This window comes from Lotus japonicus, chromosome 2 (genome assembly GCF_012489685.1).
Source record: "Lotus japonicus ecotype B-129 chromosome 2, LjGifu_v1.2".
In the NCBI taxonomy this organism is placed as follows: domain Eukaryota; kingdom Viridiplantae; phylum Streptophyta; class Magnoliopsida; order Fabales; family Fabaceae; genus Lotus; species Lotus japonicus.
In genome coordinates this window covers 11,441,006-11,453,781 of record NC_080042.1, presented here as the reverse complement: position 1 = coordinate 11,453,781, position 12,776 = coordinate 11,441,006, and the positions used below count along the sequence as shown (strand labels likewise).

General features: G+C 35.0%; 1 protein-coding gene across 5 annotated transcripts; it reads right to left on the bottom strand.

Annotated features, from left to right (window-relative positions):
- Positions 1–205: 205 nt before the first annotated feature.
- Positions 206–12,776, bottom strand: LOC130737579 (uncharacterized). 5 transcript variants are annotated; one of them, XM_057589390.1, is made up of 11 exons: positions 12,378–12,776; positions 12,214–12,295; positions 9,337–9,506; positions 9,149–9,240; positions 8,939–8,980; positions 8,793–8,849; positions 7,682–7,756; positions 7,121–7,186; positions 6,760–6,802; positions 6,432–6,477; positions 207–1,136 (listed from the first exon to the last, which is right to left on the bottom strand). In XM_057589390.1, the coding sequence occupies exons 3-11, from the start codon at positions 9,371–9,373 to the stop codon at positions 740–742; spliced, it is 855 nt and encodes a 284-aa protein (XP_057445373.1). In that variant the 5' UTR covers positions 9,374–9,506; positions 12,214–12,295; positions 12,378–12,776; the 3' UTR covers positions 207–739. The 5 variants fall into 5 exon arrangements, with proteins under 5 accessions (XP_057445375.1, XP_057445373.1, XP_057445372.1 ...); XM_057589389.1 differs by having other exon boundaries at positions 9,337–9,417; XM_057589393.1 differs by lacking the exon at positions 207–1,136 and adding an exon at positions 4,681–5,792 and having other exon boundaries at positions 9,337–9,417.

Below are 12,776 nucleotides of genomic sequence, written 5' to 3'. Positions count from 1 at the left end.
ACTGGCGATTTTTTTTTTTTTTGAAATGGTGAAACGGGTGAAATTAATCCTAATACTACCACCCAAAACAAAAACGTAAAATGGTGTTCAGGTTAGAGATGCCCAAAAGATGCAAAGAGGTAGAGTATGACACCTCACTCCAGAAGCTGACATGGCAAGTTTGTGTGAGAATACAAAAGTGAGGTGGCGGTATCACAGTGCGCGCTTCAGGATTACTATATTATAATAGATTGGTAAAGGTAGTGCAATTATTCCTAAACCTAAAATAGGCAAATCACATAATGGAACATCCATTTGAGTTTTCTATTTAAGCATTTTAAATATAAAGATAGGAAACTAAGATAAAATTGGTAAAGGTAGTGCAATTATTCCTAAACCTAAAATAGGCAAATCACATAATGGAACATCCATTTGGGTTTTCTTCATTGAAAGTATCTTCCACCCTTTGTAGATATCCTGGTTGAGGGTAGTATGAATGAGGATATTGTGAATATGTTCGTTCTTGAGAATGGTATGAAGAGTATCCTTCTTGATGATAGTATGGATATGGTTGAGGATAGTACGAAGAACTTCCTTCTTGAGGATAATGTGGTTGATGATAGTATGAAGAATTTCCTTCTTGAGGATAGTATGAATGAGTTTCTTCATGAGGATAGAATGAATAGTTTCCTTCTTGAGGATAGTGTGGTTGAGGATAGTATGAAGAGCCTCCTTGAGGATAGTATGAAAAACTTCCTTCTTAAGGGTCTTCTTCTTGAGGATAACTTGTTGGTGGATTGTACGAAGAGCCCATTCGTTGAGGGTGTGCTTCTTCTTGAGCATGGGAAGGTTCTTCTTGAGCATGGGAAGTTTCAGATCTTCTTCCTCTTTGTTCTCTATGACGATGGCGACGGCGTGTAGTAACTTGAGTAGAAGCATCTCTAGTTCCAAAGTCCTGTGGTGTAACTTGAGTCGAAGCATCCCTATACGAAACTTGAGTAGAAGCATCCCTAGTTCCAACATCCTCGTCCTCTGATGAAACTTGAGTAGAAGCATCCCTATATGAAACTTGAGTAGAAGAACTAGCACCACCTTTCTTTCCAAATTTGAAGAATTTTTTAATCTTTGATTTCGCCCCCATCTTGTATGATTGAATTCTACAAGAATAAACAAATTTAATTATCCATAAGTAAGTAATATAACATGTACAACTTAACCCAAATAGTACTGCTAAATTATAAATAGACTTGATGAAAAATAATATTCAAACATGTTGTATATATATTGACTATTGAAAGATCTTTACTTTTTTTTTAAAGCAAAATGTTCAATTTATTTGATACGAATAAGCATGGGAACAAACTCTCCCATGTCAATAAACCAACCCAAACAACCCAACTACATCAAAGACCACACACAATTATCCCAACCATTTAAACACCCCCACAGAGTTGCATACACCACGTTAATAACAAAAAAATACGTAATACCACCAGTAAACAAAAACATACAAATTAAAGGACCCAACAAGCTCTACAAAGGTACAAATGTGCAAAAACAAACAATAAACTACCAAAAATTTCACTCAATAAGATAAACACATAAATCTCTTATCCTTCTTTTGGTATATGACCCGTGTTTTCTCCTTTCTCACACTGTGTATTGCACACTTGACACAATTTAAAGCACTCTTATAAAAAAATTTAATATCGTAATCAATCTATAAAAAAATTGTCTTAAATTACTATAATTAAATTATATGTACACAATTTATCATAATAAAAATTAAAAACTCATGGTCAATTTAAAAGATTTTATCTTAAATTACTATAATTAAAGAGATGAGAAGTTTATTTTCATACAAAATCATGTTCATCTATTATATTTTAACAAAAGACTGATTTATTTCTTAAAAAAAATTGAAATCAATATTTTTCTTCAAAATAAATTTTGAGTTAATATCTTTCTTTCTCTCTCATTAAATTTTAGGTAAACAAAAAACGTGAATGTAGAATTTATTTTCAAATGTAAGAAATAAAACATAGAATCAATTTTTAATCATTTGTAGGTACCAATTTTTTTTTAATCATTTGTTGTTGAAATTTTTTATTTTTTTGTATTCATAGTTTAAATTATGATATATATTTTAAGAATATTTTTTTTTCAATGATGTCTATTTTAATCATATGGAATTACAATATTTAACAATCTTTTTTATTTTATAGTTACAATTTGTACAACTTTTTATGTTTTACGAACATAATTTTTTTAATCAAATATAATTTTTCATTTTAAATTTTAAATTATAATTTTAAATTTTACCTTTTCTACTTTGTTTTATATGAAAGTATTTGTAACAAAAGTTAAATCTATTTGAACTACTACAGAATATAAACGTAAATTTTTTTTTGAAACATAAAAAAATTAGAAATTAATATAGAAAAACATTTTCAATAAGAACATGATATAATAAAAAAAATGTGATACTATGCAATATAAAAAGATTTTAAATTAAATTAATTATTCTAAATTTTGAAAATAATATATACGTGTAAAATTTTAATCTAAAGATTCTAAACAAGTCATCGACATATATATTTTTCTCAATTTTGATGTGAGTGAGAAGCATAATTATAAATATCATGTATTGATTAATTATTTTAAGAAAGCAAATCATAGCCTTTGAGTCAAAACATAATAGACGAACATAATTCAGTGTCAAATTAAACTTTTGCACCTTCGTGTCAATTGACACCATCTCATATTTAAATTACAATTATTTCATTTTTTTTAGTCTAAGACTCTAATAAGGGCATGAATACCATGTTTTATCTTAAACTACTATAGTCAAATTAACACAATTTGAACTAAGTAAATTGTGGATGGCTTCAATGTGAACCTATAAGCGAGTGGTCCCTGAGAAAAAACTACCGGAATACTCATTTCTGTAACAAACTGAGAAATGGAACAGATCCAAACACACACACACGAAGCTACTGGATTCTTTGAATTGAAGTGGAACTCATTGCCAAAATTAATCTGCTGGAATGAAGATTAGAAAGGTTGAGCTATTCACGCAAGAATGTTAATCCCGAACGTGAATGACCTTCATTGCAATGTTTAAATGGTTAATGGATGACTGTTTAATCAAGAACTTCCAGGTGTTAGTACAAAACTTCTAGGAGCTTTATAAATCTGAAATTGACCATTCAACAATAAAAATACAATAGCCACTATTTCAAAAAGTAATGAATGATGTAAAAAATTTGAGTAAGGACCTTTTGTCACAATTTAACGGAGAAGATGGGGATTATGTAACCAAAATAGAGGTTTTGGCACCCAATTTCTTATATTTCAGCAGGTGTGACACAAAAATTAACTCCTAATTTAATTGTGAAATGTAATCAGTTGATGCATTTGAATATTTTATTATAAGAATTAGACATGGTGGAAAAATATCAAAACTCCATGTAGTAAAAAAAGGAAGTAGTACTGCCATACACATCAAAGATTCCTTTACTTCATGGTGCACTCCAAACAAGATCCCAGTACCCGCACATTCAATTGAAAAACAAATTTTAAGTATACAAATATGTTAGTTCCCATAATTGGAAGTATAGTAGCAACCAAGTCAACAACTAGTGACTCATCAGTGAAAAGTTTTGCCAAGCTCTTCCTAAGAGAAATCAACAAAATCAAGGCTGAGCTGGTAAGTGTAATGTTATGAGAAGCCATGTACTTAATGTTCTGGAGATTTGCCCTGCACCTAATGAGTGACCATTTCTTGTTTCAAGGGCTTTGGAGTACAGTAGGTCTGATTCTATTAATTAAGATGGTTATTCCCTTTCTAAGATTGAGTTTCAGGCATATTCCCTTTTTACTAGGACAAAAATCTGCTACTTTCTTCTTCAAAGGTAGTTTAAAATTTAAATCTACAGAGAAAAAGATATCCCAAGTCCCAACCAACAATGCATTCTGATTTCAAGCTTCAGCTGTGTGTTGAGAAAAAGATATAACAAATTCATCTCCTTCCATGGGTAACATTGTCAAAGCATTCTAATACTATAGGGGTCAACTAGTAGCCACCATAAATAAACATGCAAATGATATAATCATTGTTATCTAAATAGTTAAAAAACAACCTATTTTAATTTTGGAAGTGTTACATTTGTTCATGTTTTTGTTAATACCAGTTATAAAAAAATACAATCTTTAAGACAGATCTTTTCAATCATCAATCAAGATAACAGCCAGCTGTAGGTATGAAAATCATTTTTAGTTACCAGTTGGGCAAAATTATTAAGTTTCTACTCTAGAGACGAATCCAATCAATACTGCAATCAAGTAAGGAATAGTATTAAATGGAAATGTAGTGCAGCATGCGAGAAAACTCTCATTATATCAGGAGAAGGTATCCCTGGAAAGCCTATCTTGCGATGTGGACAAGAGGAAACAAGCGGAAGAGATATATCAAGGATTCAAGGAATCATATAATCAGATAAACAATGATAAAAAGGTAAAACTAATATACTACACACTGTACACAGACAGCTGATGCCAAAAGGAGACAGCAATTAAGGGTGTAACTGAGAAACATCAAGATTGACATAAACTTCAAATATCAAACGGTCAACAGTTCAACGGCTAATATGGGAAATCATTATATAAGTACTTTAAGAAACAAGAACCAGAGAATAATCATAATTAATGTCTGCTAAAAAATAATTGAATAGATGTATTCACATTATATGTTCTTTCCTTTGTCATGTTTAAAGAACTGAAGGATTTTGTGTCAATTACACAGAAGTTACAGTGACACTACAAATAGAGAGTAATTACAATTTACAAAGCATAATATAAATACTATCATGCTAATTCCTAATAATCTATATGAGCCAGCTATCGCTATGTGATTATTAAAGGCTAATTATTAACATGTGACTAATTCTAACACTCCCCCTTGAGATGAAACATAAATGTCAAAAGTGTCAATGCTTGTTACAAATAAAACCGATCTTATAAGAACCTCAAGAGAACCATACCACAAAATATAGCATGATAGTTGGAAAGCCCAAGGCCTGATATACTCCAGACCAGAATCACATACTCCGGATGTGGGACCAAAATCTCATATCTTGAAATTAGATCCTAACATCCTACCACGCTACACAGCTCCAGCACCCATGTGGGCTGACTGTGCACTAGCTCTTTGACCCGGGCAAACACTGTCACCACCTACCACCTGTTTGTGGCTGAGAGAAGTGAAAGGCTCTGATAACAATTGATAATAACCTTGAGAGAACCATACCATATAAGCTAGCCATTGTAGTTGCAGAACCCAAGACCTTATAAACCCTACACCAGAATCATATACTTCCAATGTGGGACTCAAGTCCCAAACCTTACTATTAGATCCTACACAACCCAAGGCCCTTTGAAGACTCAGTCAATATATCCGTTAAATGGTTGTTGGAGTTGACAAAAACCAGTAGTGATTTTGTCAGAGAGAACAGTTTCTCTAACAAAATGGCAATTAATATCTATGTAGTTGGCTCTTTCATGGAAAATGGGATAGAAGCATAGGCAAGTTGTGACATAATAGTTTCATTTCCTTGACATTTCTCACTTTAAGATGTTCAAGCAATTACTTTAACCAAACAAGTCCACAAGTTGTTGCAGTCATAATAATATAGCATGATACTTGGCCTTTGCAATGGATCTAGCAAGTAGTAACTATATTTGTTTCTGGATAAGTTAGAAAATGGGAGCAAAGGGGAGCTGTACCCTCCATTAAGCGATAGAAGTGCGAACATCTGTTAATGGACGTGATTTCAGCACAAATCACAGCACGAGAGGTGTAATGTAAAACACACAATGAACAGAGCTCTATAGATAAAGGCCACCAGCCACAATAGAATACGATTGATAACCCAGGAAGTAAATTTTATTCTGAGGTTTCCATGACCCAATAGGCACAGCTTGTTAGACGTGGTGGTGGACAGCCAAAATGCAGCACAAGGAATCATCTAATTTTGAAAAGATCACACGATTTTATGTTTAAATCTCAACCATTCATGGTTTGATTTACAGTCAAGTTTTATTTATCTCACTCTCATATACAAACGACCCTCATATGATACACCACCCCCCCCCCCTCCCCCAAATATGCACCAAAACTCAAATGCGGGAAAACTAAAATGGCTAAACTTTTATTTAAACATTAATGCTGTTAAATTCGAAAGGGAAAGTGAGAAGGGGAGCCTTCAAATCTATTGTATTATTTCCTTCAAAGTTCCAAGTTAAAAGGAAAGAACACACTTTGGTTTGACAGTTTGACTCACAAATAATTAGCAATGCAAAATGCGAAACTGATAATGACAAAATGAAAGATTTTGAAAAATGCATTATAAATTACGAAATGACAGTTGAGAACAGGGTGACGTATCAAATACCTGCATTTTGATTCATATGTCACATTACATATGCATCCAGGACGCCCTGCAATAAGAAAAAAACTAAAACATATGTGATATCCTACTTTGAAACAGTATTTAAAATAGCCAAAGCCATTGAACATTTCAGGAAAATTTTATTAGCCAACACCAAAAATATTCCCTTTATTTTTAGATTTTTTTACCCTTTACGCTCCAATAAATTGTACTTCTAAACAATCATTGTGGTGGTCCACAAAATTAAAGACAATTATGAGTGGGAAGGATCAGGGTTGGGCCATTGTGCACTATTCAAGCAGCCCAATCTCTCAAAGATAGACAGTCATACCTTTACATTGTCCATTCAAACAACTCCCACATATAATATTTACCTGAAAGACATGAATGTAATATGAGAAAGGTGTAATGATCACATAATGGCACAAGTCTTATGCTAAAGAATCCTCAATGTTTACAGATAAAAATATAGTGTATTAGACTACAAATATTTAGCCTCGTATACACCTATAGTGCCTCTATGCTAGGCAGTTAACATATTCCTGCCACCATCATACAGTTCCCACCCAGAAAACTCTACCTGGGCATACCCCCTTCCTTCATGAGATAATCCGTGTTCCCATTTTCCCTATCCTTCTTCTGGAGTCTATGGTCTAGTTGATAAAAAATGAAAGTTTCAGAGTAGCACCAACCTGTTCTGTTCGTCCCATTTTGTCAAAAGTTTGCTCACAACCCATCAGGTCACCATTATAAAACTCCTACAGATAAAGAAAACGGCTTAGAAAGCAGGAGAGCGATAAATCTGGTATAGTTTTGGAGTCCAGGTGTCATGTCATGAGGCTCTACCAGTGCTCGACACAAAATCTGTTACACTCTCCAAGAGGCCAATGCATTCTCACATTGGCCACTAAGGAGATTGCAACATCATTGAAAGCCTGTTCTTTTAATATCTAATTTTGCAAGTTGGGAATTTTTCTTAAAATTACAATGCTACTGCCTACTCGTGTGGCTAATAAAGATGAGTGTGACCTTTGTAGCATTTCTTCTTTCAATAGTTGACTATTATTTCAAAAATTTACAATCTTTTTGATGTGTTTCACACTGTTAGCTATTCTTACGACCAAAAGCTCAAGAAAACAAAAACAAAAAGATAACATATAGATAGTAATAATTTTCTTCTGATGTGTAATAAGTATCCTTATTCATTGTTTTTATTTTTTCCCCATTATATAGAATAAACACAAGGAACTTACTTGTACAAAGTCAGACTGACCAGAACCAGCAACAAAGTAGTTGAATCTATCAAAACGGCCGAAATCAACATATCCCTAAATAGTTTCAAGCATCAGCTTATGAAGTGAAGAATATATTACATCAAAGAAAATGGACAAGCCTTACTAGAAAAAGTTCTAAACACAAAAATAAGATACAAGAAAACACAAGTTCTTCACAATGATTATTCACTCTACATACTAACGCATCAATGACCTGGTTGGATTTTCAACTTTAGGTAAATCTATGTCAGATATAAGATCCACAATTAGTGTAGCTTAACCTAATTTAAGTGTCTGAAAGTCATTATATATTCAGATAGATATAATACATAACAGGGGAATAATTAATTGCATCTGCCAGTAAATAAATAATGAAAGACACAAACATATAACTAATAATCTTCCCAAAAACCTTCTTTTCTTAATTAGGGGATGGAAAAGAAGGAACTAAAAACTAAAGTTCATCATCTCAAGACTTTAAAGTGCCTGTGTCCCTCAACAAATCTATTAAAAAAATCTCCTTCAAATAACCACGAGCAGAAACCCAAACAGAAGTGATGAAAATTAATCTATTCAGTCCTCAGTTTCATTAGAGAATGGATAGTAAATAAGCAGAACTCATAGGTCTATTAAGTAGTCCTTATTTGCAACTTGTGAGTTATCCATTTAGTATATCATATACGAATGAATCAGACTAGGGGTTCCTTAGCAATTACTTTAAGATTTATATTATCCAAGCCAAGTTAAATATAGTTTACATTTTACAAAGATGGTGGCTTAGGAGCCCGAGGTGGATTGCACGCAGGGAAATGAGATGGTAAAAAAAAATGTAAAACTGAGTTCTGTCAGAATATAATACAAAACCATTCATGTGGCCCTTACCCAACAGCTTAAGCTTTTGGGATAATTGGTTACTTGACATGGTATGGACCGTATGGTAAGGGCCACATGAATAGTTTTGAATTATATTCTGACAAGTTCTTCATCAGGTAACACAAACTAAAAACTAGTCCGCCTACAAGCCCAAGGGGGATTAGATCACATAATGAATGAAGTACTTGAAACTTGAAAGCATGGTGAGATGGAGTACCGTTTGTGATCTACGCTCCACATCTTTGCAAAATCGTATCACCAAGTCAGAACCTTCCTGCATCAAAGCAAAGTGAATAACTTAGCCGCACGCCATACAACCAAAATCATTCGTATATTACAACAACCCTTATCTGAAAACATTACCTTGACATCATCATACTCCCAAAGGTAACCAATCCAGCTACTCTAATTAGTGAATTAAGTAAAAACAAGTATAGAAACAACATAACTAACCACATCATCACCAATTAATAATTTTCAACAATCCACAATAATATATCAAAATCCAAATCCATGAATGACCCATTTCCAATCAGTAACATTAAATTGCAGTGCTTAACTAATGAAGGATACGAAATCAAAAATGCGACTTGAGTTATCGAAAGCGTAGCAATTGGAGGTTGGCATCGAAATTGAAGCGATCCATGGTGTCTTCAAAAGAACACCTAAAACACAAAATATATATATAGAAAATGAATCGTTTCAGAAACTGAGACCGAAAACCAGACAAAGAGAATAACATGGAGAAACGAAAGACCCACCGAGAAATAAAACGGTTAACGTTGTTGAGTGACGCATTTTGAGAGCGAGCGTAGTTTCAGAATATGTATGTCAGTGAAAATCTACATATAGCAGCAGTGAGCTTTCTTACAATACTATCGTTTCTTCTGCGTTTCGAAACTCAGTCCTCTTCATAAAACCTTACTAAAAACTGCATTAAATTTTATCACACAAAATTGAAGTTTTAAAGGGTATTATAAAAGTTAATTAGAAATTCTTAGTTGTGATTTTTTTTTTCTTTTGATTATGATTATAGATCAAACTGAGTTTTTTTTATTAACGGCACAATGTTTCATGTATCTTTTGCGCTTTTTTCATTGCTGACCTTTGTTTTTTAAGATAGTGGAAAGCTATAAAAAGTATTTGGTACTTCCGACGATTATTGGTAAGTTTAAGTCTTAGATATTTAGTTTTGTTAAGGGAAGAGTTTAGAAGAAGCTGAAATATTGGGAGGAAAGGTCTCTGCAAGTAGGGAGGTTTTAATCAAATGTGGCTCGATCCATACCTTCTTATATTATGTCGTGTTTTAATCTTCCGGATGGATTGTGTCCCTAAGTTGAAAGGATGATAAGTAGATCCTATTGAGGTGGTGATGTATCGAGGAGGAGATGCTTTGGCTCAAATGAGATAAACTATGTCTATCCAAGGGTGACAGTGTTCTTGGTTTCAGAACTTTAAGGCTTTCAATACTGCCACTTGTGGGAAAATTTGGTGGAGGATCATGTATCATCCTTACTCTTTGCTAGCCCATGTGTTCAGGGCTGTTTATTTTCCAAATGAGAATGTTAGAGGCGAAAAAAAAGGATATCAGGCTAACTATGTGTGGAGCATTCTTCAATCTAGTGGGTTTTTTAGCAAGGTGGTTCTTGAAAAATTGTTAACGGTATGATCGTTAAAATTGGTGATGATTGGATTCTGAATGGGATGACTTTAGAATTAGGAATTCACATTGTTTCTAATTTGATTTTACCACGTACTTCTTTGTGAAACAGGTCTTTTATTGAGCATCTTTTATGACCTCCTATAGTTAAAATTATAATGTATATCCCTTTGGCGTTGCATCATCAGGAGGATGTGTTATGTTGGCCTCATACTCCGGATGGGTTCTATTCTGCGAGGTCGAGGTACCAATTCATTCGTAGTTTGGTGGCTTCATCGATTGGTTCGTACTCATCCATGTCGGCCCTTCCTGCAAGACCTTGGTAGAAACTTTAGTAGTCTAACACGGTCCCTCAATGCAAAGAAACAAATTGGCGAGCTTGCTTAGATCTTCTCCTGGTACACGCAAAGTTACACCGCGTGGCTTGGAGGTAGATCCTTTGTGTCCTTTTTGCGTCACAGCTCAGGAGTGAGTTCACCATGCTTTGTTGTTATATCCGGTGATCAAAGGGGTGTGCTTCGCTTCATCTCTTGGTCTTCATCTTGATCATGAGTTCCCCATGCACCCTTTTATTGGAGTTTTCTGATGCATTTGGTATTGGTTCCTTCCTTGCTATTTTATATTGTATTTGGGCGTCGATGAACAATTTCCATTTCCATAGAGTCGAGTTTTCTTTGGAGTAGATTTCGTGTCGCGCTGGTGGGCTCCATCCTTCATCGGTAGTGTCTCAGCCTATATGACAACCTCAGACTATTCTTTCAGCTTCCTGTTGTCGTCCAACTAGGGAGGTTGTCAAGCTTAATTTGATGCGCGTGTCCCTTATTTGAGGTTAACATGTTTTGGTCTTGTTGGTAGAAATGAGCATGATGAGGTGTTGGCGATAACAACATCGACGCTAGTGGAGGTGTTGTCTCCAGCTATCGTGGAGGCCCTTGGCTTCTGGTGGGCTCTTTATATGGCTTCAAACATTTGTTTCATGAGGGTGTGCTTTGAAACTGTTTGTCTTCAATTGTTTGAGGTCTAGAAACGCCCTTTTAATGTAGTTCTTATTTTGCTTCTATTATTCACGACTATCTGGACTTGGTTTCTTGTTTTGATGTTTTTGAGTTTTTATTTTTTAATCATTTTGAAAATTAAGTGGTTGATTATTTAGCTAGGTTTTCTTTTCGTTTGAACAATGTTGTTTGGATTGAGGAGGTCCCTCCGGAAAAAAAATTAAGACTTGATAGGATATGACTTGATTGTGTTAGGCCTGATAGGATAAAGTCTGATAAAATTTTAATACTATACAACGTTTGGTCATACACTGTATAATTTATCATATTTTTTAAGTTTATGTAATCATTTGCTCTGTGAAATATTGAATAATGATAGATAGTATCAAAATGAGCATGGTGTTAATAGGTAGTGAAGATAGTGGTAATGGGTGGTGGTGGCAGCAGCGGTGGCGGTAGTGATGGCGGTGATGGAGGGTGGGGGTTGTGGCAGTGTTATAGAGGTGGCAGCGGTGATGCCGAAACTAAAACAAAATAGCAATTATCTAGAGCGTGCAAATAGCAATTTTGGATATACCAATAGTAACCCCTACTAGTGATACATAACCTGAAAACTAAAACAAAAGGCTAAAAAGCACTTTTGGCCCCTGATGTTTCAAGTTTTTGCAAATTATGCCCCTACTCTATTTTTGTCGATGTTTCTACCCCTCATGTTTTCAAACAGTGCACCGTCTACCCCTCCGTCACTCAAACACTTACACAAGCACTTATGCTATCAGTTAAGCTCAAATAAGTTCTTCCAAACGGAGCAATAAGCCTAAACTGTATCAGTTGAACATTAATTAATTCAGAATATGAGAATCACTTTCTTTCTCAACTTCTCCCTTCTTCTCTCAATATCCGAGTTCATCATTCAATATCCACAGTTTTGAGAAAAATTCATTCCTGTAGAGAAACATTGACAGAGAGGAGAGGTTGGTTACCTGAGTGGATGTTTGGTCAACTTGAAGGCACAAGTTCTGCAGTAAAAATCAACTTCTCCATGGGAAGACAGATTTTCTACATCTGGAAAAAACAAAAAGAAAATAAGCAGAAAATAAGCACACAGTCCTTGTTTCTCGTGATGAGGATCGAGAACGTTACGTACCGGAATCCATTGAGAGAGGACGGGAGGACGGTTGAGAAGAGAGGGCGGAGAGGATAGGGTGGTGGAGGGGGAGAAGGAGGAGGAGTTTGACCTCGATGTGGTCGGAGAGTGCGCGGAAGGTAGGAGGAGCGTCGGCGTCGAGTAAGACTCTAGCCGGAATCGGAACCCTAAGGGAGACGGCGGAGGAGGAGAGGGAGATGAGGAGGGAAGAGTGTGAGGAGTGGAGGCGAATGGTTTGGAGAGAGGGAGGAGGAAGGAGGGTTTTGGGGAAGAGAAGGAGTAAACGAAGGGTTGGGGTTTGAGACTGTGATTCCCATGTGAAACGCCATTCATCGATTTCTGAACTCTGAATCTCACTCCCCATTTTCAATCTCAGTCTCTTGCTAGGGGTGAACTCAG